At 44.6% G+C, this 27,934-nt stretch overlaps 1 protein-coding gene across 1 annotated transcript; it reads left to right on the top strand.

Annotated features, from left to right (window-relative positions):
* LOC119343279 lies at positions 1-4,307 on the top strand. The gene is made up of 2 exons (XM_037614332.1): positions 1-112; positions 2,164-4,307. The coding sequence occupies exon 2, from the start codon at positions 2,195-2,197 to the stop codon at positions 4,076-4,078; it is 1,884 nt and encodes a 627-aa protein (XP_037470229.1). The 5' UTR covers positions 1-112; positions 2,164-2,194; the 3' UTR covers positions 4,079-4,307.
* Positions 4,308-27,934: the final 23,627 nt, after the last annotated feature.

Genomic DNA, 27,934 nt, shown 5'->3' with positions numbered 1-27,934 from the left:
CCCCACCCGCGTCAACCAAACCCTAACTCGCCCCACCCCCAAATCCCTCCCCGCCTCTCGATCTCGCCGCCGCCGCAGCCAAAACCCTACGCCCTTCCCGCCGCCGCCACCGGTAAGCCCCTCCGCTCGCCTCTCCCCTCTCCCCTGATCCCTACGTGTCTCGATTCGGTCCGGGAGCGTGGCTTCTCGCCCCGCGGTTTGATCTAGGGGCGCGGCGGAATGCGGCCCGTCGTAGGGCGGCGCCCGGCGCGTGGCCGGGTGCCGTGCCCGCCGCTGAATTCGGTCGGCCTGGGCGGTCCCGCGCCACGGGATCGCGCTTTCCGGCGGCTTGGCGGCGTCGGAGGCCGAGGGGCGCGCCCCCTCGTGCTCGGCTGATGCCCCGCGTCTCTAATTGTTGTGAATTTCGGAGGTGCTTGGATTCCAGGGGTTCCCCTCTGTTCGTCATGTATTGGGGGAGCCATGGTGCTGTTGTGTGCTGCTGGGCTGTTCCTGTTTCATAGGAGGAGATATATAGTTTCCCTGTTTTTTGCTGGCTGAAGATTTGGTGCTAGGTTTTATAGGACCATGGGGATGCGGAAGCTGGTTTTAAGGCTACTGGTGCAAGCAACTCGTACGGCGAAACTACTTGTCGTGTTATGTGTTGTAGCAAATATGTTGGCCGCTAGCTTTGTCGTTATGCGTTGGTTGTCGTATTCCGGTAGCTGATTATGATAACCAATCACAATTTAATGTAGCTTGCATGAAGAAGAAGTGTTATGATGGGAAGAGATTGAGGTTAATTGTCGTATTCCGTTAGTTGATTATGATAACCAATCACAATTTAATGTAGCTTGTATGTCAGAAGAAACGTTACGATATGACGAGATTGAGGTCAATTGTCGTATTCCGTTAGTTGATTATGATAACCAATCACAATTTAATGTAGCTTGTATGTCAGAAGAAACGTTACGATACAAAGAGATTGAGGTCAATTGTCGTATTCTGTTAGTTGATTATGATAATCAATCACAATTTAATTAGCTTGTATGTCAGAAGAAACGTCACGATATGAAGAGATTGAGGTCAATTGTCGTATTCCGTTAGTTGATTATGATAACCAGTCACAATTTAATGTGGCTTGTATGTCGGAAGAAAGGTTACGATACGAAGAGATTGAGGTCAAACCGAAGTGGTGCCATACTAATTAAGCTTATGTAGCTTGCTTTATATAGCAAAGTAATTCTGCAGTACTTGCCATGTGGACAACTTAGTATGCTTTCGCTAGCGGCTTATCGGGCCTCTTAATTGCTGTGACGTCAGCTGTAATATAGACGCTAGTGAATTAATTTTTGTATGTAACGGACGCTTGGGTCAGCCTTGCTGTTTGGAACTTGTAGACTGGGGTAGGTGAACAGAGTCTGTCACTTCACAGTTTATCTAATTCCTACTTTGTGCTCCGGTGTGTGTAAACTATAAATTTATGACTTATTTGCTCTCGTAGATAAAATGGAAAAAGGTTGCCTTGGATATGCCTAATGAAAAATAAGCAACAATAATAAGGAAGTAATGCAACTGTAAATATGAGTCACTGGAATGAAATTTATTATTATTATTATTATTATTATTTGATTTTGAGAGGTTTTTGATGAGCTGCATCCGCTTTTAGAAACATCTGCTTATCTAGAACCACTGCCAGGAAGAGGCACTTAGTTGCAACTGTTTGAATGTTTCTACTTTGTTTGAGGGCAAAGCTTCCCTGTTATCCTGAATAGTTGGTAGTATTTTGATTCTTAGAAACCCTATTGGGTCAGCTGAATACTTTCTGAGCGCAACTAATTGAGCTGTGCTTATCCAAGCACAGATTGTGATGCTATTGATCAGCATGTCAAGGTGAGGATCGCTAATAAATACTGGGCCAAATGCTAGGATCGTAGTACGCTTCTTGGATCTCTATGATCAACTTGTGTTCCATTGAAAATCTTACTCCACTCATTGTCAACCAGGCATATAGCGATTATTCAGATGACAACTTCTTAAACAATTTTCTGGATTTTTTGTCTATAAACTATAATGTTTTATTCTTGGAATTAAGGTGTGCTTAGATGGGTATATTTATCATTTTTGGTAGAAAAGAACCTATATATATTTTACTAGAGTGATAATTTTGTTGAAACTTGGCTGCAGGTAAACAACCTTTCGGCTATTCGTTTTGGAAATGCCGTCTGCATCCAAATCCAAGGCAAAGGATAGGGCAGCTGCTTTCAAAGCAGCAAAAGAGCAACCTAAGGTGGCTGTCAAGCCAGTGGGGAATGGCACCGGTGCAAGTACTTTTAATAACCTCTCTGGAAAATTTCATCTTTTGGAGCCATCATCCTCTTTGCTCGGTAGCCAGGGTAACGAAAAGTTGAGGAATACAGATGAAATAGACGAGCATTCTCGTAGCTCGCATGGTACAGGGGACTTTGATTGCACCTCAAATAATGGTAGCTGTTCTGGAGAGTCAGAAGATACAAAGGAAAAATCAACCAGCACTGCGCCTCGAGTGGACTCTATTCCTGGATGTGATCTTGATAAACGTGAGAAGATCAGACAAAAGAATGAGAAGAAGCATCAACGGCAGAAGGAGAGGCGTGCCCAGGAATTGCACGAGCGTTGCAAGGGATACCTAATGTCCAGAAAGTTGGAGACACTTGCTCAGAAGCTTGTTGCAATGGGTTTCTCATCAGACCAGGCAACGATGGCCCTTATACATAACGAGGGCTGTCTTGAGGAGTCTGTTGCCTGGCTATGTAATTTTGATGGCAGTGATGAAACGAAGCAGCAAGCTGCAGCAGCTCAACAGTCTGGAGCTAATTTGAAGATTGATATAACTGATGAGCTCGCAAAGATTGTGATCCTGGAGGCGAAATTTAAGTGTACAAAGCAAGAGGTAGAAAGGGCTATTGTTTCTTCTGAGGGTGATCTAGAAAAGGCTGAGGAGGCCTTGAAGACCCAGAAGCAAGAATCAGCAACAACCGCATCTAAGCCTGAAGTGTCTGGTGATTCAAGTGGCTTGGTTAACAAGCAGCAGGTCATGCTTGCGCAGAACCCAGCAAGGCCTCAAACAAATGGGTTCTCTTCAGTAGGGGCTCAGCAAATGAGGAGAGATGAGAAGGACCCAAATTACAAGCTTTTAGTTAATGGTAGTGGCCCAAAAGAACCTGCAGTTAAAGGGTTTCAACCATTGGCCACAACAGTGAAGTCAGATTTGGTCCGTCAACAATTTTTTCAACCCGAGAAGAGGCGGGTTATTGCCAATTCGGTTCCATCAGCTCCTTATGTGACATCATCTCCGGTGCCTGTTGCAGTGCCACAAATTAAGGCAGAAACACGACATGTGGCAGCAGGCAATGAGATGAAAAGTGCAATGCATAACGGAAGCTTGCGAGATCCGGTAGTTGTGATGCAGCGTCCTCAATCCGCAGCTGCCAAGCAAAGTCTACCATCCACAAGCCATAGTATGTTTGCATCAGAGCCACCTTCAAGGGAATGGTACATGAATGGCGCATCAGGGGTGGATATGATGTTGAATGGTGGTTTAGGGCATGGACTACGTAATATGAGTTTGGAGAATGCTAATTCTGCCAAGCAGCAGTTCATGCATGCAAACCATCAACAAAGTTTTGTTTCCAATCCTGTGGAGCTGGCTGCTAATGGTTGGGGTGGTACATGGGGTCCTGGAGGTGCATCATCTTCCCAGGCTGGGGCGTCGGCACATGGGACGTTCAGAGGAGGATGGAGCTCATCCGAGCCGTCTTCAGCTTTATCTCATGCTGATTGGAGAAGCAATGCGCCAGCACCATGCGACTACACTTCAATAGATTGGAGCCTCGACACAACATTGTTAAACCCTGCAGCGAAGAGCGAATGGCTGTCAGACACATGGTCAACCATGTTCATGGGTGGCAGATCCACAAGGCCTGCTGGGGGGAACCTTGGCCTTGGTGGTGCAGGAGGCATGAATGGGTTGCATGAGAGCAGCAGTGGTCTTCCAATGGAGCCTGCTCCATCACCCCGCCCTTATGAGTGGCCTTCTTTCTGCAGGGGAGGATCTTCCTAGTTCCGGAACCCTGTAGGTAAGAAAGAAGTCATTGAATAAGAAAAAAGTAAAAGATGTCATTTGTTTCTGTTCTTGTTTTTGTCTCGTTGGAGTTGGTTGAAAAGAGTTTTACTTCTTGTGTATTGAACCGTGTTTGTGTACCTTTGACTGTTGGCCGAGATAAGTCTTCATTCTATGGAGTCCATGTGCATGCAAATGAAGAAAGAAATTGAAGCTATCTTTGCTGAAATGGATGGACGCTTTCTCTCTTAGTAATGGCCAGTTCTTTTGGGCAGCTTAAAAAACAAGCTGCCTCTCCTCAACTTAAAATAAATAAGGCATTCTTTAAATTTGTTGAGGCTTCTAAACTAGTTATCCCATAACTAGTTCAGAAGCCTCAGTGAATAAAGGAGGTGACTTATGGGGAAGCTGGGAAGGAGGCGGCTTATCTTTGAAGTCGCCAAAAGAACTGGCCAGTATTTAGCTTACTCGAGGTTTCCAGTCCAATCCATTATCCGTTTATGAAGGTTGAGAAAGCGGATGCATATTTTTTTTGTATCCAGGTAAGTCCTGAACGTTTGGATCTTGCTCATGGCAAATCGACTTCTATTGACGCGAGGATGACAAATTTAGTAGAAAATTGCTTGTCAACTAAAGTTGCCTCTTTTGCGTCAATAAAAAGTGTTTGATTTGCCATGGATAAAAGCCTAACTTTTGAGATTTATCTTTTCCGTATTATTTTGGATTGCTGGAGATGAAGCTGCTAGATTAGCTATAACATCTGTGCGATGTGATACTAGTCTAGAGCAATCGCTGAATGAGTGACCTGCTCGGCCGAACTTCCTGTGGCGCCAAAGGGGATACCTACCTACCTACGGTGATCGGAAAATGCGGCGCTCTTCCCTAGCTAAAGAGTCCTTGACTCGGGATCGCTCGAGAATAAATGGGCCTACATGCGAACATTCCGTCTTCTCGAAATGAAGACATTTCCGTCCCTTTGCAGCAGCCGAAGTCCAAAGACGTCTGCTTCTCCTGTCAAACCTGATAAGACGACTCGCCGGCCTTGATAAGATCCATCGCCCATTGCCGCTGGTACATGTGCACGGTGCACCTCTAGCCACCGCCTACGAGCTAGCCATAGCCAGCAGCCGTCGTGACATTTTATATTCCTTCACGTCTGACACCTGCACCCCGGGGTGTCGGCATGGCAGGCACGCACGCACAAGCCTCGCGCTGTAGCCTGTGGGAGGCACGCGCGCACGTCTCCTCGCATCTCCGCATGGACGCGCATCGATTCGTACCTGGTACCTGGACTCGAACTGCCAGTGCTGAACATTCCGCCGCCGGCCGCAGTGTTGGAAGCCCGAAAGCACTGTGCGGCTTTATTCCATCTTGACTGGCGTATTCAGGAGTAGCACATCCGATGATTTCCTTGGAGTTCTCACAGGCGACCATGCGTTCGTTTCTGGCAAGAAAGGGGAATTTTTCGCCCAGGAATTTCCTAGCACACGAGTTACATGATTCCCAGTCTTTTTTTTTTACTTTATGAGGTGGTGAGACGAAAGGTCGAGCGAGGCCTAGCTGTGCGTAGGCGCGAACATAAACTACAGGGTGACACAATCAGTCAGGAGCCGGGGCATGCTCGCCCTCATTCGGGCAGGGATGCTTCCACGCCTCCGCTCGAATATATGTGCGGCTACGAGTAGGGGATCAAACTTCAGAGAAAAAGAGAATCGAGCAACGACGCGTGAGGCTTCCCGGGATCCCAAGGATCTTTGATTCGCAAAGAAGGCATCATGCCAATGCTTCCGCTTTGTCTTTACGTCCATGAGAGACGCGACGATGGCTCACGGTCTATTTGGTCCTCTTAGGTATTTTCGTTTCTTTTATAAAAGAAGATATAAACACAGTTCGAAGCTAGATATCGCCTGACTTTATAAATGAAGCAATCATCATGTCCATATTTAAATGCTACAGTATTAAAGTAAAAATAAGTCCGCTGGGACTCGGACAACGACACAAAGATGCCCTTAGAGCATCTACACCCGGACTTGGCAAATCCGGCCCATCAAATGCCCACGGACGTGCCCGGGCGCGTCCGCGGGCACTGACCAGACACTCTTCAAAAAATACAATCCACATCCGGACACCTCAATTACCATATCTCAAATCCATACAACTCATGCAACTACGTGAAGCACATGCATCGTCCGGCTACTCCATCAGACTACACTAAACATGTCATCAGACTACCAAAATTTGACATGTTTGACTATGGTGGAGTTCATCCACGGCTGCCCTTGCCCTTCCTGGCGCCCTTGCCGTCCTTCTCGCGGAAGTACCGGTCGAAGACGCGGTATAGATCGAATCGGATCTGCTCGTCGCCGGATCCGTCGTCCTTCTCCTCTGGTGACAGTCCGGCCATGGCACGGACCGCCTGATTCTACTCTCGGGCGAGGGCGCGCGCGTTCCTCCGCTGCCGTTTGTTCACAATGCAAGCGTGGATGGCTTCCTCCTCTGTGGCCGCCCGCGTCGCTGCATTAGCCGCCTCCGCCGCCGCTATTTCCGCCACGATACGGGCCTCGGTGGCCCTTACCCTCTCCTTCCCACGACGGGCCGCCCTGTTGGGGAACGTAGCATGCAATTTTAAAAAAATTCTTACGCTCACACAAGATCTATCTAGGAGATGCATAGCAACGAGAGGGGGAGAGTGTGTCTACGTACCCTCGTAGACCGAAAATGGAAGCGTTTGCCAACGCGGTTGATGTAGTCGAACTTCTTCTCGTTCCGACCGATCAAGCATCGAATGTACGACACCTCTGGGCTCTGCACACGTTCAGCTCGATGACGTCCCTCAAACTCTTGATCCAGCAGAGTGTCGAGGAAGTAGATGAGTTCCGTCAGCACGATGGCATGGTGACGTGATGGTGAAATTATCCGCGCAGGATTTCGCCTAAGCACTACGAGAATATGACCGAAGGCGTAAAGTATGGAGGGGGCGCCGCACACGGCTAACATCGTTGGTGCTTGTTCCAGGCGCCCCCTCCCCATGTATATATAGGTGGGAGGGGGAGGGGAGCTGCCTTGGTGAAAGGGATCGAGAAGAGGTGTCTAGAGGGGGGGGGGGTGATTAAACCCTCAACAAGCAAAAGAAGCAGTTTTTAAGTTCTTCAAGTTGAGGTTGGAGATTACTACAATTTTAAACATTCACAATACATTTCAAGCAAGCATGGCAAGATTATATGAGCAACGGAAAGTAAAGCATGCAATTTGAAAGAAAGTAAAGGGATGGGATTGGAGTGTGCAAACGCAATTGGAGACACGGAGATTTTTGGCGTGGTTCCGATAGGTGGTGCTATCGTACATCCATGTTGGTGGAGACTTCAACCCACAAAGGGTAACGGTTGCGCGAGTCCACAGAGGGCTCCACCCACGAAGGGTCCACGAAGAAGCAACCTTGTCTATCCCACCATGGCCATCGCCCACGAAGTACTTGCCTCACTTGGGTAGATCTTCACGAAGTAGGCGATCTCCTTGCCCTTACAAACTCCTTGGTTCAACTCCACAATCTTGATGGAGGCTCCCAAGTGACACCTAACCAATCTAGGAGACACCACTCTCCAAAAGGTAATAGATGGTGTGTTGATGATGAACTCCTTGCTCTTGTGCTTCAAATGATAGTCTCCCCAACACTCAACTCTTTCTCACAGATTTGGATATGGTGGAAAGATGATTTGGGTGGAAAGAAACTTGGAGAAGGCTAGAGATCAAGATTCTTGTGGTAGGATTGGAATGTCTTGGTCTCAACACATGAGTAGGTGGTTCTCTCTTAGAAAATGAGTAGTGGAAGTGTAGGCACGTTCTGATGGCTCTCTCACAAATGGAGAAGCGGGTGGAGGGGTATATATAGCCTCCACACAAAATCTAACCGTTACACACAATTTACCAAACTCGGTGAGACCGATCTGGTTCAAAATGTGAACGTTAGGATTTTCAGTGGGACCGACATGATCAACTCGGTGGGACCGATCTGCTAGGTTTAAGGCAAAACCTCATCTCGGTGTGACCGGTTGCATGAACTCGGTGAGACTGATTTCAACAATAAGCAAACAAAGACTTGGTCAAGCAAACTCGGTGCGACCGATTGCACATCTCGGTGAGACCGAAATAATTGCAATAGGTAATAGAGAGTTTGCAAGGCCATCTCACTGAGACCGAGATCCTATTGGTGAGACCGAAGTGATTAGGGTTTTTGGCAGTGACTATGTCAATGAACTCGGTGGCGCCGGATGAATCAAATCAGTGGGGCCGAGTTTGACTTTAGGTTTTGGACATATTTGGAATTGAGAAAGTGGTTGAGGGCTTTGGAGCATATCACTAAGCACTTTAAGCAAGCAAGCCATTAAGCAACACATCATCCCCTTTTAATAGTATTGTCTTTTCCTATGGACTCAATGCGATCTTGTATCACTAAAATAGAAATGAAGAGTCTTGAGCTTTTGCCAATGTTTATCCTTAGCATCTTCTAGGGGTACCACATCCTCTTGTCCATGCCACGCCTTTGTTGAACTCTATGAAATATAATAGATGAAAATCTTAGTCGAACAAGAGATATGTTGACATTAATTACCCAAATCACCCAGGGAGCACTTTTGCTTTCAATTTCCCCCTTTTTGGTAATTGATGACAACATACATCAAAGCTTTAGATAAAGATATGAAGAGTAACAAATAAAGCTTTGCAAAGACATGTAACATGCATTGGCCCCCCCTACATGTATGCAATCATGTGAAGATAGATTATGAAAGCATGTGAATGCATAAGCATGTCAGAGCAAGCAATGAGTTGCATGTATCTTGGCTATATGCATAAGAGTAAATGATGTAAATACAGAAGATGTACCTTCATGTTCATGAGTCCTTCTTGCAAACAATATATACATTAGCAAGAGATCATCATCCACATGAGTGTGATGCATATACTTACCTTGTGGTCTTGAGCTGACTTTGGAAGAGATGAACCTGAGAAAACATGGTTAGATAACACAAGAACATCTACGAATCAGAGCAAGAAGAGGAAACCACAAGAGTACCAAGATTGGGATGACATGTAGTGAGTGAGTACTTAGTACTCTATTTGGATATAGACATGTCCCCCGGGAATAAAGATATGCAATGAATTCCAAAGATTTTCTTCCCTTAGATATGAACTCTTTCTCCCCCTAAATCTGATATTGGATAATGGGAGATGATAGGGTAAGAGAAAATCAGTGCAAATACAGAGCAAAGTAACATCTACTAACATGTCTTTCCCCTCTTAAAGACATGAGACTTATCTCCTCTCTGGATAATAGGCATCTGGAGAAGCTTAAAGTATGCTTTCTCTCTTATGTGATATGCTTTGATGTGCTCTCTCTCCCCCTTTGGCATCAATTTCTGAGAAGGGATCTTCTGGAGCATGAGTCAAACAGGTTTGGTCCTTGAGTCACATGACAAAGCAGCATGTAGTTTAAGATGCAAGTAGAGGACAAGAATCATCGAGTGGAGTTGGAAAAGAAATGACAAATGCATTGGCAAAATGTTTTCTCAGTAGTGAAATCGGTAACGCCGATTCTTTTTCATCGGTGACACCAAGTTTGAAGTGTCAGAGATGATGCATATTGGTCAGACCGGGTTCTTCCTTGTTGGTTGTACCGATGAACAGTTCAGTCTAGCCGATAGGCAGAAATCAGTGAGGCCGAGTTCAATACAGAGGAAAAGTTTTGTCATCTCAGCTCACTTGGCAAATAAGATCTCACAAATATTTTCAAGGAATTAACTAAAGGATTTGCAAAGAATTAGATGCAGGAAATGCAGAAAATAACAGAGAAAAGAAATGAAATCTGAATGAAGTTTTTTTTGAAAGGGGAACATGCAAGCAAAAGACTAACGCAAGAACACAAAGAAGCACTAGACAACTTCATCTATAATTGGTCCGTGACAAAGTCACCTATGTTAGAGTATATTGACTTAGGAGTCAAGTGAAGTCACTTGATCATAGGTTATACTCATCGTTTAAGCTCAAATGGGGTTGCCATTTTTCATTTAAGCACTTTGATGTATTCACATCTTGTTGAGCTGCTTTGACCCATGACTTGGGGTAAAGCTTCTCTAAGATGGAATAACATACCTTGGTGGTGGTGTTGATCTTGATCATGTAGTTGAACTTGTGTAGGATGCTCAAGGTTGACGTAGTTCATCAAGAGTTGGGAGCACCGCTTGTAGTTTGAGTTCATCTACCTACATGGGTTAGTTTTGTAAGGAAGAGGACTTGTGTATCCAAAATGACAAACATGTAACTTGATTCCAAATGAACTTTGATATAGGAAAATTGTCAAAGAATATGTTGAAAGGATTTATGCTTCCTTGTCTTCAACCACCATATTGTAGAGATTGGTGATATAGAGATTGCTTAGGATGTGAGTGAGTTGCAATCTCATAGATTTGAGCTTATCCAAGTACCTACAAGGGTTAGATAACATGCAAGGGTACAAATATAGATCCAAGACATATGATCATCATCATAAGAGAAATATCAAGGATTAGTCATAGAAAGCCTCATGCCTTGCATGCATCCAAATGGAGTTTCTACTCCAAGTTTGAAGCATCAATGATGTTCAATTCACCTCTCAAGTGGCAAAATACTTTCTCATCAAGCGGTTTGGTGAATATATCTGCCAATTGCTTATCGGTATGATCATGCTTAAGATCAATGTCTCCTTTAGCAACATGATCTCGAATGAAATGATGACGAACTTCAATATGCTTAGTTCGAGAATGTTGCATGGGATTATGAGCAATCTTAATAGCAGTTTCATTGTCACAAAGCAATGGACCATGTTTCACATGTATCCCATAATCTTTAAGACTTTGGGTCATCCAAAGTAATTGAGCACAACATGAACCAGCGGCAATGTATTCTGCTTCGGCGGTAGATAAGGATACCGAGTTTTGTTTCTTGGAGGACCAAGACACAAGAGATCTACCAAGAAATTGACAAGTACCCAAAGTGGATTTTCTATCAACCTTGTCACCGACATAGTCCAAGTCGGAGTAGCCAACAAGATCAAAAGAAGACCTCTTAGGGTACCAAATGCCAAAGTTTGGTGTATGAATTAAGTATCTCACCATCCTTTTCACAGCTTTAAGATGACATTCTTTGGGGGCCGCTTGATATCGTGCACACATGCACACACTTAGCATAATATCAGGACGGGAGGCACATAGATATAACAATGAACCAATCATAGAGCGGTAAACCTTTTGGTCAACCGGTTCGCCATCCTTAGTCAAGTCAAGATGTCCACTAGTAGGCATGTGTGTATTCATACGTTTGCTTTCCTGGATGTTGAACTTCTTCAATAAGTCCTTGGTATACTTTGTTTGGGAAACAAAGGTACCTTCCTTAGTTTGCTTAATTTGCAAACCAAGAAAGAGTTCACTCATCTTAGACATTTCAAATTTCTCCGACATTAGCCTTCCAAACTTTTCACTAAAATGAGGGTTAGTCGAACCAAATATGATATCATCCACATATATTTGGCACACAAATAATTCACCATCAACCCTTTTAGTAAAAAGTGTAGAATCAATTTTTACAATCTTAAAGCCTTTTTCAATAAGGAACTTAGTCAAGCATTTATACCACGCTCTAGGAGCTTGTTTAAGACCATAAAGAGCTTTGTGAAGTTTGTATACATGATCGGGTTTATTGGGATTGACAAACTGGGAGGTTGTTTAACATAAACTTCCTCCTCAATTTCACCATTTAGAAAAGCACTTTTAATGTCCATTTGGTATAATGTGATATCATGGTGATTGGCATAAGCAAGTAAGATGCGAATGGATTCAAGTCTAGCAACGGGGGCATATGTCTCACCATAGTCCATACCTTCGACTTGAGTGTAGCCTTGAGCAACGATACGAGCCTTGTTGTGCACAACTTGTCCATCTTCGTCTTGCTTATTCTGAAACACCCATTTGGTTCCAATGACATTGTGCTTCTCATCGGGCTTTTCAACCAACGTCCACACTTGGTTCCTCTCGAAATTGTGTAGCTCTGCATGCATGGCGTTCACCCAATTGGGATCATCAAGAGCATCTTCAACCTTCATAGGTTCAATACTAGAAATGAATGAGTAATGTTCACAAAAGTTAGCCAAACGAGTTTTAGAGCGAGTAATTCTCCCGTTTTGAATATCATCGAAGATTTGTTCGACGGGATGATCTCTTGAGACTCTTGCTCGAACTCGTGAGAGCTTTTGTGTCGGGGTGGAACATCCTCTTCATTGTATTGTTCTTACTCTTGTCTTTCTTCATTGTTGTTGGCGTTGTTGTTCTCTTGCGGAGGTGGATAAGGAGGTCGATGAGGCTCATCTTGTTGTACATCCTCGTTTCCATCATCTTGATGTGTTCCACTTGTGGATGCCTCCAAGTCAACTTGTGGTTCACCATGGCGTGAAGTTGAGGCTTCCACTTGGACGGACGAGGTACTCTCCTTCACCCCCATTGGGCCAATCTTGCCAATAGACAAGTCCTATATTGCTTCCGAAGGGTCTTTGTCACCTACATCAATTGGAAATTGCTCTACTTGTGAGCCGTTAGATTCATCAAACTTCACATCTATCGTCTCTTCAACCTTTCGGGTGAAATTGTTGTAGACACGGTAAGTGTGAGAGTTTGAGCCATAACCGAGTAGGAAACCTTCATGAGATTTAGGAGAAAATTTCGAACGATGGTGCTTATCAAGAATATAGCACTTTGAGTCGAATACTCGAAAGTATCCAACTTGGGGTTTGTTACCGGTGAGAAGCTCGTATGCAGTCTTGCCGAGTAGCTTGTGAAGATATAGAAGATTTGTTGCACGACAAGCTGTCACAACCGCTTCTGCCCAAAAGTGTTTTGGTGTCTTGTACTCATCAAGCATCGTTCTCGCCATCTCAATAAGAGTCCGGTTCTTCCTCTCAACAACTCCATTTTGTTGAGGCGTGTACGTAGCCGAGAACTCATGTGAAATCCCTTCTTCGTCAAGGAAGGTGTCCACATTGGCGTTCTTGAACTCCGTTCCATTGTCGCTGCGAACCTTCTAGATATTCACTTCAAATTGATTTTGGGCCTTCCTAGCGAAGTTCTTGAAGATCTTTTGGACCCGTGGTTTATCATCAAGAAAGAACACCCACGTAAATTATGAAAAATCATCAACAATGACCAATCCGAACGAGTTAGCACTGAGACTCTTGTAGGCGTTGGGACCAAAAAGATCCATGTGAAGTAGCTCGAGTGGTCTTCTCGTGGTCATGATGTTCTTCACGGGATGACTTCCTCCAACTTGTTTTCTTGCTTGGCAAGCACTACAAAGTCTGTCCTTGTCAAATATAACATCTTTGACACCAAGGATATGATAACCTTTAATAAGTGTATTAAGATTTCGCATGCCCACATGACCTAACTGTCTATGCCACAACCAACCTTTAGAAGATTTAGCAATTAAGCAAGTTGTAGGTTGAGCCTTTTTAGTGCAATCAACAATGTATAGATCACCTCTATGTATACCGGTAAAGACCATATTATGATTATCTCTTTGAAACACTTGACAATCTACTTCAGTAAATAGGACATTAAAACCGAAATCGGCTAGTCTAGATACGGAAAGTAAATTATAGGCAAGAGATTCAACGAGCATGACATTTTGTATGGAGCTATCATGTGAGATGGCCACCTTACCAAGGCTAACCACCTTACCCTTTGAGTTATCACCAAAAGTGACATACTTTCGAGGGCCGTCGTTTTCAGCAAGCTCACGAAACATATCCTTGTCTCTGGTCATGTGATCGGCACATCCACTATCAAGAACCCATTCCTTTCCTCCATCCATGTAGCCACAAAAGTTAGCCATAAGACTAATGTGTCTCATAGACTCATCGAGATTAAAGTCACTCTCATCATCCTCATCATAGTATCCATGTTCAACACCGTCTTGTGATTGATCATCACCTAGAGAGAGTGATTCATTAGATTTACAATCATGACAATGTGCATCTTTATGAATTCTAATGACTTCAGAGATGATGTTACTAATGATTCCAACATCTCCTTTGGCACGCATAAGGTCACGAAGCTCAAATAGACAATCACCAAACTTAGGATCATTAGGATTCATCTTATTTAAAGCAATGGACTTTTGAAGAATATCATCTAAATTTTTCAAGGAATGGTCTAGAAAGCATTCCTCAAGATATCTCCATATGGTGTAAGCACATTCAAGAGTAGGCAAGCATGTAATCAAATTTCTAGGCAATCCTCTAATGATAAGATTGACAGTTCTAAGATTGCGAATCATGTCAAGAGACTCATCGGGGGTAGGATGCAATGGATCAACAAGGGGCACACAAGGGCTAGTAATGTACTTGTTCAATTGATATTCATTGAAAATCTCAAGCATCTCATTTTTCCAAGCATTACATAACTCTCCATCAAGCATAAGCACTCTACGTCTAATACTCCCAATCATAGACTCATCCATCTTCCTCTGATGGTGATTAACCAAAGCAATGGAGACCAAAGCTCGGATACCAATTGAAAGGGATCGAGAAGAGGTGTCTAGGGGGGGTGATTAGACCCTCAACAAGCAAAAGTAGCAGTTCTTAAGTTCTTCAAGTTGAGGTTGGAGATTAGTACAATTTTAAACATTCACAATATATTTAAAGCAAGCATGGCAAGAGTATATGAGCAGCGGAAACTAAAGCATGCAATTTGCAAGAAAGTAAAGGGATGGGATTGGAGTGCGCAAACGCAATTTGAGACACGAAGATTTTTGGCATGGTTCCAATAGGTGGTGCTATCGTACAACCACATTGGTGGAGACTTCAACCCACGATGGGTAACGGTTGTGCGAGTCCATAGAGGGCTCCACCCATGAAGGGTCCACGAAGAAGCAACCTTGTCTATCCCACCATGTCCATCCCCCACGAAGGTTTCCTCACTTGGGTAGATCTTCACCAAGTAGGCCATCTCCTTGCCCTTACAAACTCCTTGGATTGACTCCACAATCTTGACGGAGGCTCCCAAGTGACACCTAACCAATCTAGGAGACACCACTCTCCAAAAGGTAATAGATGGTGTGTTAATGATGAACTCCTTGCTCTTGTGCTTCAAATGATAGTCTCCCCAACACTCAACTCTTTCTCACAGATTTGGATATGGTGGAAAGATGATTTGAGTGGAAAGCAACTTGGGGAAGGTTAGAGATCAAGATTCTTGTGGTAGGATTGGAATGTCTTGGTCCCAACACATGAGTAGGTGGTTCTCTCTTAGAAAATGAGTAGTGGAAGTGTAGGCACATTCTGATGGCTCTCTCACACATGGATAAGGGGGTGGAGGGGTATATAGAGCCTCCACACAAGATCTAACCGTTACACACAATTTACCAAACTCGGTGAGACCGAATAGTGAAACTCGGTGAGACCGATCTGGTTCAAAATGTGAATGTTAAGATTTTCGGTGGGACCAACATGATCAAATCGGTGGGACCGATGTGCTAGGGTTAAGGCAAAACCTCATCTCGGTGTGACATATTGCATGAACTCGGTGAGATCGATTTCAACAATAAGCCAATAGAGACTTGGTCAAGCAAACTCGGTGGGACCGATTGCACATCTCGGTGAGACCGAAATAATTGCAACAGGTAACAAAGAGTTTGCAAGGCCATCTCGGTGAGACCGAGATCCTATCGGTGAGACCAAAGTGATTAGGGTTTCTAGCGGTGGTTATGTCGATGAACTCGGTGGCGCCAGATGAATCAAATCGGTGGGGCCGAGTTTGACTTTAGGTTTTGGACATATTTGGAATTGAGAAAGTGGTTGAAGGCTTTGGAGCATATCACCAAGCACTTTAAGCAAGCAAGCTATTAAGCAACACCTCATCCCCTTTTAATAGTATTGGCTTTTCCTATGGACTCAATGTGATCTTGGATCACTAAAATAGAAATGAAGAGTCTTGAGCTTTTGCCAATGTTTGTCCTTAGCATCTTGAAGGGGTTCCACATCCTCTTGTCCATGCCACGCCTTTGTTGAACTCTCTGAAATATAATAGATGAAAATGTTAGTGCAACAAGAGATATGTTGACAATAATTACCAAAATCACCCAGGGAGCACTTGTGCTTTCACTTGGGCGCCCCAAGTAGGAGGAATCCTACTTGGGGGCCCTATTCCAATTCACCCCTCTTTCCTTTTACCGGAAGGGGGAAAAGGGAAGAGAGAGAGGAGGAAGGAAGGGGGGGGGGGCGAACCCCCTCCTCCTTCTCCTATTCAGCCTCCTTCCTTAGGGGGGGGCACCCCTTGTGGGCTGGTGTGCTCCTCTCCTATGGCCCATAAGGCCCATTATTCCCCCGGGGGGTTCCGGTAACCCCCCGGTACTCCGATGTGTACCCGATACACCCCAGAACACTTCCGGTGTCCGAATACTATCGTACTATATATCAATATTTACCTCTCAACCATTTCGAGACTCCTCGTCATGTCCGTGATCTCATCCGAGACTCCGAACAACATTCGGTCACCAAATCACATAACTCATATAATACAAAATCATCATCAAACTTTAAGTGTGCGAACCCTACGGGTTCAAGAACTATGTAGACATGACCGAGACACCTCTCCATGAAGGAAATATGCCCTAGAGGTAGTAATAAAGTTGTTATTTATATTTCCTTATATCATGATAAATGTTTATTATTCATGCTAGAATTGCATTAACCGGAAACTTAGTACATGTGTGAATACATAGACAAACAAAGTGTCACTAGTATGCCTCTACTTGACTAGCTCGTTGAATCAAAGATGGCTGTGTTTCCTAACCATAGACATGAGTTGTCATTTGATTAATGGGATCACATCATTAGATAATGATGTGATTGACTTGACCCATTCCGTTAGCTTAGCACTTTATTGTTTAGTTTGTTGCTATTGCTTTCTTCATGACTTATACATGTTCCAATGACTATGAGATTATGCAACTCCTGAATACCGAGGGAACACTTTGTGTGCTACCAAACATCACAACATAACTGGGTGATTATAAAGGTGCTCTATAGGGGTCTCCGATGGTACTTGTTGAGTTGGCTAGATCAAGATTAGGATTTGTCACTCCGATTGTCAGAGAGGTATTTCTGGGCCCTCTCGGTAATGCACATCACTATAAGCCTTGCAAGCAATGTGACTAATGAGTTAGTTGCGAGAAGATGCATTACAGAACGAGTAAAGAGACTTGTCGGTAACAAGATTGAGCTAGGTATTGAGATACCGACGATCGAATCTCGGGCAAGTAACATACCGATGACAAAGGGAACAACATATGTTGTTATGCGGTTTGACCGATAAAGATCTTTGTAGAATATGTAGGAGCCCATATGAGCATATAGGTTCCGCTATTGGTTATTGACCGGAGACGTGTCTCGGTCATGTCTACATAGTTCTCGAACCCGTAGGGTCCGCACGCTTAACGTTTGGTGATGATCGGTATTATGAGTTTATGTGTTTTGATGTACCTATGATAGTTCGGAGTCCCGGATATGATCACGGACATGATGAGGAGTCTCGAAATGGTCGAGACATGAAGATCAATATATTGGATGACTATGTTTGGACTTCTGAAGTGTTCCGGGCAAGTTCGGTCATATATCGGAGTACTGGGGGATTACCGGAACCCCCCGGGGAGTATAATGGGCCTTATGGGCCTTAGTGGAGAAGAGGAGGGGCGGCCAAGGCAGGGCCGCGCCCCCCTCTAGTCCGAATTGGACAAGGAGGGGGGGGGGCGCCCCCCTTTCCTTCCCCCCTCTCTCCTCCTTCCCCCTTCTTTTACTCCTACTAGGAAAGGAGGAGTCCTACTCCCGGTGGGAGTAGGACCCCCCCTTGGCGCGCCCTCCTCCTGGCTGGCCGCCTCCCCCCTAGCTCCTTTATATACGGGGGTGGGGGGCACCCCAAGAGACACAAGTTGATCATGGATCTTTTAGCCGTGTGTTGTGCCCCCCTCCACCATAATCCACCTCGGTCATATCGTAGCGGTGCTTAGGCAAAGCCCTACGTCAGTAGCTTCATCAACACCGTCATCACGCCGCCGTGCTGACGGAACTCTCCCTCGAAGCTCTACTGGATCGTGAGTTCGTGGGATGTCACCGAGATGAACGTGTGCAGATCGCGGAGGTGCCGTACGTTCGGTACTAGGATCGGTCGATCGTGAAGACGTACGACTACATCAACCGCGTTGTCATAACTCTTCCACTTACGGTCTACGAGGGTACGTGGACGACACTCTCCCCTCTCATTGCTATGCATCACCATGATCTTGCGTGTGCATAGGAATTTTTTGAAATACTACGTTCCCCAACAGTGGCGTCCGAGCCAGGCTTATGCGTAGATGTTATATGCACGAGTAGAACACAAGTGAGTTGTGGGTGATACAAGTCATACTGCTTACCAGCATGTCATACTTTGATTCGGCTTTATTGTTGGATGAAGCGGCCCGGACCAATATTACGCGTATGCTTATGCGAGACTGGTTCTACCGACATGCTTCGCACATAGGTTGTTGGCGGGTGTCATTTTCTCCAACTTTAATTGAATTGAGTATAGCTACGCCCGGTCCTTGTTGAAGGTTAAAACAACACTAACTTGATGAAATATCATTGTGGTTTTGATGAGTAGGTAAGAACGGTTCTTGATCAGCCCGTAGCAGCCACGTAAAACTTGCAACAACAAAGTAGAGGACGTCTAACTTGTTTTTGCAGGGCATGTTGTGATGTGATATGGTCAAGACATGATGCTAAATTTAATTGTATGAGATGATCATGTTTTATAACAAAGTTATCAGCAACTGAAAGGAGCCATATGGTTGTCGCTTTATTGTATGAAATGCAATCACCATGTAATTGCTTTTCTTTATCACTAAGCGGTAGCGATGGTCGTAGAAGCAATAGTTGGCGAGATGACAATGATGCTACGATGGAGATCAAGGTGTCGCGCCGGTGACGATGGTGATCATGACAGTGCTTTGGAGATGGAGATCAAAGGCACAAGATGATGATGGCCATATCATATCACTTATATTTATTGCATGTGATGTTTATCTTTTATGCATCTTATTTTTCTTAGATCAACTGTAGCATTATAAGATGATCTCTCACTAAATTTCAAGGTATAAGTGTTCTCCCTGAGTATGCACCGTTGCAAAAGTTCGTCGTGCCGAGACACCACGTGATGATCGGGTGTGATAAGCTCTACGTTCACATACAACGGGTGCAAGCCAGTTTTGCACATGCAAAATACTCGAGTTAAACTTGACGAGCCTAGAATATGCAGATATGGCCTCGGAACATTGAGACCGAAAGGTCGAGCGTGAATCATATAGTAGATATGATCAACATAGTGATGTTCACCATTGAAAACTATTCCATCTCACGTGATGATCGGACATGGTTTAGTTGATATGGATCACGTGATCACTTAGATGATTAGAGGGATGTCTGTCTAAGTGGGAGTTCTTAAGTAATTTGATTAATTGAACTTTAATTTATCATGAACTTAGTACCTGATAGTATTTTGCATGTCTATGTCGTTGTAGATAGATGGCCCGTGCTATTGTTCCGTTGAATTTTAATGCGTTCCTAGAGAAAGCTAAGTTTAAAGATGATGGTAGCAATTACACGTACTGGGTCCGTAACTTGAGGATTATCCTCATTGCTGCACAGAAGAATTATGTCCTGGAAGCACCGCTAGGTGCAAGACCCGTTGCAGGAGCAACGCCGGACGTTGGGAACATTTGGCAGAGCAAAGCTGATGACTACTCGATAGTTCAGTGTGCCATGCTTTACGGCTTAGAACCGGGACTTCAACGATGTTTTGAACGTCATGGAGCATATGCGATGTTCCAGGAATTGAAGTTAATATTTCAAGCAAATGCCCGGATTGAGAGATATGAAATCTCCAATAAGTTCTACAGCTGCAAGATGGAGGAGAATAGTTCTGTCAGTGAACATATACTCAAAATGTCTAGGTACTACAATCACATGATTCAACTGGGAGTTAATCTTCTGGATGATAGTGTCATTGACAGAATTCTTCAATCACTTCCACCAAGCTACAAGAGCTTTGTGATGAACTATAATATGCAAGGGATGAACAAGAAAATTCCCGAGCTCTTCGCAATGCTAAAGGCTGCGGAGGTAGAAATCAAAAAGGAGCATCAAGTGTTGATGGTTAACAAGACCACCAGTTTCAAGAAAAAGGGTAGAGGGAAGAAGGGGAACTTCAAGAATAACAGCAAGCAAGTTGCTGCTCAAGGGAAGAAGCCCAAGTCTGGACCTAAGCCTGAGACTGAGTGCTTCTACTGCAAAGGGACTGGTCACTGGAAGCGGAACTGCCCCAAGTATTTGGCGGATAAGAAGGATGGCAAGGTGAACAAAGGTATATGTGATATACATGTTATTAATGTGTACCTTACTAATGCTCATAGTAGTGCCTGGGTATTTGATACTAGTTCTGTTGCTAATATTTGTAACTCGAAATAGGGACTACTGATTAAGCGAAGATTGGCTAAGGACGAGGTGACGATGCACGTGGGAAATGGTTCCAAAGTCGATGCGATCGCGGTCGGCATGCTACCTCTACATCTACCTTCAGGATTAGTTTTAGACCTGAACAGCGTTGAGCATGAAAATTATATCTGGATCTTGTTTGATGCGAGACGATTATTCATTTAAATCTGAGAATAATGGTTGGTCTATTCATATGAGTAATATCTTTTATGGTCATGCACCCTTGAAGAGTGGTCTATTTTTATGAAATCTCGATAGTAGTGATACACATATTCATAATATTGAAGCTAAAAGATGCAAAGTTGATAATGATAGTGCAACTTATTTGTGGCATTGCCGTTTGGGTCATATTGGTGTAAAGCGCATGAAGAAATTCCATCCTGATGGACTTTTGGAATCACTTGATTATGAATCACCTGGTACTTGCGAACCATGCCTCATGGGCAAGATGACTAAAACTCCGTTTTCTAGAACAATGGAGCGAGCAACAGATTTGTTGGAAATCATACATACTGATGTATGTGGTCCGATGAATATTGAGGCTCGTGGTGGGTATCGTTATTTTCTCACCTTCACAGATGATTTAAGCAGATATGGGTATATCTACTTAATGAAACATAAGTCTGAAACATTTGAAAAGTTCAAAGAATTTTAGAGTGAAGTAGAAAATCATCGTAACAAGAAAATAAAGTTTCTACGATCTGATCGTGGAGGAGAATATTTGAGTTACGAGTTTGGTCTTCATGTGAAACAATGCGGAATAGTTTCGCAACTCACGCCACCCGGAACACCACAGCGTAATGGTGTGTCCGAACGTCGTAACCGCACTTTATTAGATATGGTGCGATCTATGATGTCTCTTACTGATTTACCGCTATCGTTTTGGGGTTATGCTTTAGAGACGTCTGCATTCATGTTAAATAGGGCACCATCTAAATCCGTTGAGACGACGCCTTATGAACTGTGGTTTGGCAAGAAACCAAAGTTGTCGTTCCTTAAAGTTTGGGGCTGCGATGCTTATGTGAAAAAGCTTCAACCTGATAAGCTCGAACCTAAATCAGAAAAATGTGTCTTCATAGGATACCCAAAGGAGACTGTTGGGTACACCTTCTATCACAGATCCGAAGGCAAGACATTCGTTGCTAAGAATGGATCCTTTCTAGAGAAGGAGTTTCTCTCGAAAGAAGGGAGTGGTAGGAAAGTAGAACTTGATGAGGTAACTGTACCTGCTCCCTTATTGGAAGGTAGTTCATCGCAGAAATCTGTTCCTGTGACTCCTACACCAATTAGTGAGGAAGCTAATGATGATGATCATGAAACTTCAGATCAAGTTACTACCGAACCTCGTAGGTCAACCAGAGTAAGATTCGCACCAGAGTGGTACGATAATCCTATTCTAGCGGTCATGTTACTTGACCATGATGAACCTACGAACTATGAGGAAGCGATGATGAGCCCAGATTCCGGGAAATGGCTTGAGGCCATGAAATCTGAGATAGGATCCATGTATGAGAACAAAGTGTGGACTTTGGTTGACTTGCCCGATGATCGGCAAGCCATCGAGAATAAATGGATCTTCAAGAAGAAGACTTACATTGATGGTAATATTACTGTCTACAAAGCTCGACTTGTTGCAAAAGGTTTTCGACAAGTTCAAGGAGTTGACTACAATGAGACTTTCTCACCCGTAGCGATGCTTAAGTCCGTCCGAATCATGTTAGCAATTGCTGCATTTTATGATTATGAAATTTGGCAAATGGATGTAAAGACTGCATTCCTGAATGGATTTCTAGAACAAGAGTTGTATATGATGCAACCTGAAGGTTATATCGATCCAAAGGATGCTAACAAAGTGTGCAAACTCCAGCTATCCATCTATGGACTGGTGCAAGCATCTCGGAGTTGGAATAAACGTTTTGATAATGTGATCAAAGCATATGGTTTTATACAGACTTTTGGAGAAGCCTGTATTTACAAGAAAGTGAGTGGGAGCTCTGTAGCATTTCTAATATTATATGTGGATGACATATTGTTGATTGGAAATGACATAGAATTTCTGGATAGCATAAAAGGATACTTGAATAAGAGTTTTTCAATGAAAGACCTCGGTGAAGCTGCTTATATATTGGGCATCAAGATCTATAGAGATAGATCAAGACGCTTGATTGGACTTTCACAAAGTACATACCTTGATAAATTTTTGAAGAAGTTCAAAATGGATCAAGCAAAGAAAGTGTTCTTGCATGTGTTACAAGGTGTGAAGTTGAGTCAGACTCAATGCCCGACCACTGCAGAAGATAGAGAGAAAATTAAAGGAGTTCCCTGTGCTTCAGCCATAGGCTCTATCATGTATGCAATGCTATGTTTCAGACCTGATGTGTGCCTTGCTATTAGTTTAGCAGGGAGGTACCAAAGTAATCCAGGAGTGGATCACTGGACAGCAGTCAAGAACATCCTGAAATACCTAAAAAGGACTAAGGATATGTTTCTGTTTTATGAGGTGACAAAGAGCTCGTCGTAAATGGTTACGTTGATGCAAGCTTTGACACTGATACGGATGACTCTAAGTCACAAACCAGATACGTATTTATGTTGAACGGTGGAGCTGTCAGTTGGTGCAGTTCTAAGCAAAGTGCCGTGGCTGGATCTACATGTGAAGCAGAGTACATAGCTGCTTCAGAAGCAGCAAATGAAGGAGTCTAGATGAAGGAGTTCATATCTGATCTAGGTGTCATACCTAGTGCATCGGGTCCAATGAAAATCTTTTGTGACAACACTAGTGCAATTACCTTGGCAAAGGAATCCAGAATTCACAAGAGAACCAAACACATCAAGAGACGCTTCAATTCCATCCGCGATCAAGTCAAGGAGGGAGACATAGAGATTTGCAAGATACATACAGATCTGAATACTGCACATCCATTGACTAAACCTCTCTCACGAGCAAAACATGATCAACACCAAGACTCCATGGGTGTTAAAATCATTACTATGTAATTTAGATTATTGACTCTAGTGCAAGTGGGAGACTGAAGGAAATATGCCCTAGAGGCAATAATAAAGTTGTTATTTATATTTCCTTATATCATGATAAATGTTTATTATTCATGCTAGAATTGTATTGACCGGAAACTTAGTACATGTGTGAATACATAGACAAACAAAGTGTCACTAGTATGCCTCTACTTGACTAGCTCGTTGAATCAAAGATGGTTGTGTTTTCTAACCATAGACATGAGTTGTCATTTGATTAATGGGATCACATCATTAGAGAATGATGTGATTGACTTGACCCATTCCGTTAGCTTAGCACTTGGTCGTTTAGTTTGTTGCTATTGCTTTCTTCATGACTTATACATGTTCCTATGACTATGAGATTATGCAACTCCCGAATACCGGAGGAACACTTTGTGTGCTACCAAATGTCACAACATAACTGGGTGATTATAAAGGTGCTCTACAGGGGTCTCCGATGGTACTTGTTGAGTTGGCATAGATCAAGATTAGGATTTGTCACTCCGATTGTTGGAGAGGTATCTCCGGGCCCTCTCAGTAATGCACATCACTATAAGCCTTGCAAGCAATGTGACTAATGAGTTAGTTGCGAGATGATGCATTACAGAACGAGTAAAGAGACTTGTCGATAACGAGATTGATCTAGGTATTGAGATACCGACGATCAAATCTTGGGCAAGTAACATACCGATGACAAAGGGAACAATGTATGCTGTTATGTGATTTAACCGATAAAGATCTTCGTAGAATATGTAGGAGGTAATATGAGCATCCAGGTTCCGCTATTGGTTATTGACCGGAGACGTGTCTCGGTCATGTCTACATAGTTCTCGAACCCGTAGGGTCCAGACGCTTAACGTTCGGTGACGATCGGTATTATGAGTTTATGTGTTTTGATGTACCGAAGATAGTTCGGAGTCCTGGATGTGACCACGGACATGACGAGGAGTCTCAAACTGGTCGAGATATAAAGAGTGATATATTGGATGACTGTGTTTGGACTTTGGAAGTGTTCCAGGCAAGTTCGGGCATATACCGGAGTACCGGGGGATTACCGGAACCCCCCGGGGAGTATAATGGGCCTTATGGGCCTTAGTAGAGAAGAGGAGGGGCGGCCAAGGTAGGGCCGCGCGCCCCCTCCCCCTCTAGTCCGAATTGGACAAGGAGGGGGGCCCTTTCCTCCCCCCTCTCTCCTCCTTCCCCCTTCTCCTACTCCTACTAGGAAAGGAGGAGTCCTACTCTCGGTGGGAGGAGGACTCCCCCCTTGGCGTGCCCTCCTCCTAGCCAGCCGCCTCCCCCCTAGCTCCTTTATATACAGGGGCGGGGGGGGGGGGAGGGGCACCCCAAGACACACAAGTTGATAATTGATCTTTTAGCCGTGTGCGGTGCCCCCCTTCACCATAATCCAGCTTGGTCATATCGTAGCGGTGCTTAGGCGAAGCCCTGCGTCGGTAGCTTCATCAACACCGTCATCACACCATCGTGCTGACGGAACTCTCCCTCGAAGCTCTACTGGATCGTGAGTTCGTGGGACGTCACTGAGCTAAACGTGTGCAGATTGTGGAGGTGCCGTATGTTCGATACTAGGACCGTCGATCGTGAAGACGTACGACTACATCAATCGCGTTGTCATAACGCTTCCGCTTACGGTCTACGAGGGAACATGGATTACACTCTCCCCTCTTGTTGCTATGCATCACCATGATCTTGCGTGTGCGTAGGAAATTTTTGAAATATTACGTTCTCCAACACTCCGGTCAATAACCAATAACAGAACCTGGATGCTCATATTGGGTCCCACATATTCTACGGAGATCTATATCATTTGAACCGTTATGACAACATACGTTATTCCCTTTCTCATCGGTATGTTACTTGCCCGAGATTCGATCATCGGTATCTTCATACCTAGTTCAATCTCATTACCGGCATGTCTATTTACTCGTTCCTTAATGCATCATCCTGCAACTAACTCATTAGTCACTTTGCTTGCAAGGCTTCTTATGATGTGCATTATCGAAACGGCCCGGAGATACCTCCCCGATACTCGGAATGACAAATCCTAATCTTTATCTATGCCAACCCAACAAACACCTTCGAATATACCTGTAGAGCATATTTATAATCATCCAGTTACATTGTGACATTTGATAGCACAGAAGGAATTCCTCTGGTATCCGGGAGTTGCATAATCTCATAGTCGGAGGAATATGTATTTGACATGAAGAAAGCAATATCTATAAAACTGAATGATCATTATGCTAAGCTAACGGATGGGTCTTGTCCATCACATCATTATCTAATTATGTGATCTCGTTCATTCAATGACAACACATGTCTATGGTTAGGAAACTTAACCATCTTTTATTAATGAGCTAGTCTAGTAGAGGCTTACTAGGGAGACAGTGTTTTGTCCATGTATCCACACATGTATAAGTTTCTGGTTAATACAATTCTAGCATGAATAATAAACATTTATCTTGAAATAAGGAAATATAAAATAACAACTTTATTATTGTCTCCAGGGCATATTTCCTTCACGCCTCTTCCCGGTGGGACTCATAGTCGGCCCGACTGGTGATGGGGGAAGGAGAGGTGTTCCGGCTGCCGGGACCCCGAGGATCCAACACCAGAGGATCCGAGCGCCTTGTGAGCCGACACTATGGCATTGCATCGGACGGATCCATCTGTCGGTCAGGCGCTGTCCTCCCGGGAGCGACGGAGCACAATGCGGACTGGCATTGTGTTGTAGGGTGAAACCCTAGAGGGGATCTTTTCACACTTGGAGGGGGAAAAGAGGAAGAAAACTCAAGAACACAAGGGGCAAATCACTCAAACAAACCCAAATATCACATCCACTAGAGTACATACATGAGATCCAGAAGATTACAATATCAATCCAAGAAAACAAGCACTAGGAAAAGTTCTTCCCACTCCTAGAGGAGGTGAGGTCTTGATGATGATCTACTCCCTTGGGAGGTCTTGCAATCCACAAGGATTCTTCCCAAGAGGGGTCCTGATCTCCAAGAGGAGGGGATACAAGGAGAAAAGCTCTCATTGTTTTATCCAATAATTTGCTAACTTCCCAAAAGAGCTAGGTAAAGAGTATATAAAGGCTAGGGACGAAACTAGGAGAAAGAGGGGCACAAAGGATTAAAATGTCCCTAAAATGCGTAGCCACGGAGGAGGGGTCTGGGCACCCGAGGTGGAACCGACCGGGCACCCAGACCGGTCAGGGGCTCCGAGGGAGGAGGTCCGGGCACCCAGGGGTCCTAGGCCCGGGCACCAGGGGAGGCCACATGCGGCTGGGGCGGTGCAAGCCGGGCACCCGGGGCCGGTTGGTCGGGCACCCGGGGTGGGCTGGGCGAGGCCCAAGTGGAGGGTCGGGCACCCGGGGCCGGTTGGGGCGTAGCCCAGGCAGAGGCCGGGCACTCGGGGTGTCCAGGGGGTTCGGACCTCCCCATGTCTTCGAGTCCGGGCACCCGGGGTCCTTCCGTCTGGGCACCCGGGGTGTCCAGGAGCTTCTCTCCTTCATTCTTCTTGTTCTCCTCTCCTCTCCCTTGCTTCGTGGATGCTCAAGTCTCCGTTTTCTCCTTCTCACGATCATCTTCTTGGTGCTTAAGAATGCATAGCGAGTCTCTTTGAGGTAGAACCCAATTCTCATGTGAAATAGAAAGAAACTCGAGGAGGATAGAATTGACCTCGTTCTCGATGTTGCGTGCGCGTGCTCTTGTCATTGGTCCTCCAGGTACTTGACGAGTTGTAGTAGAGTCCATGAGGATGAGCGAGGGATGCTCCGCGTCATCTCCCCCCCTTGGGAGAGATCCGTCCACGGATCGTGCTCTTCATCACCATGGTACTTGGCCAAGTCTTTGATGTTGAAGATGTCGTTAACGTTGTACTTGTCACACGGGATGTCGACCTTGTAGGCGTTGTCGTTGTAGCGTGCTAGCACCTTGAATGGCCCGTCGACTCTTGGGAGTAGCTTGGACTTGTGTTCCTTGGGGAAGCGGTCCTTGCGGAGATGTATCCATACTTGATCACCCGGTTGGAACAATATCGGTGACTTGTTGATGTTGAACTTGGAGGCGAGTCATTGTATTTGGCTCTCGATCGTGGAACGTGTTTCTTCATGCATCTTCTTGAGGTAGGCGGCTCTTTCACTTGCGTCCATGTGTGCTCGTTCTTGAAGCGGTAGAGGAAGGATGTCCAATGGTGACAACGGGTTGAAACCG

Source organism: Triticum dicoccoides, chromosome 1B, assembly GCF_002162155.2.
Source record: "Triticum dicoccoides isolate Atlit2015 ecotype Zavitan chromosome 1B, WEW_v2.0, whole genome shotgun sequence".
Classification (NCBI taxonomy): Eukaryota; Viridiplantae; Streptophyta; class Magnoliopsida; order Poales; family Poaceae; genus Triticum; species Triticum dicoccoides.
This window is presented reverse-complemented; position numbering and strand designations above follow the sequence as displayed.

Coding starts and splice junctions, on each gene's coding strand:
- LOC119343279 (XM_037614332.1), top strand. CDS start 2,195: ATGCCGTCTGCATCCAAATCCAAGGCAAAGGATAGGGCAGCTGCTTTC.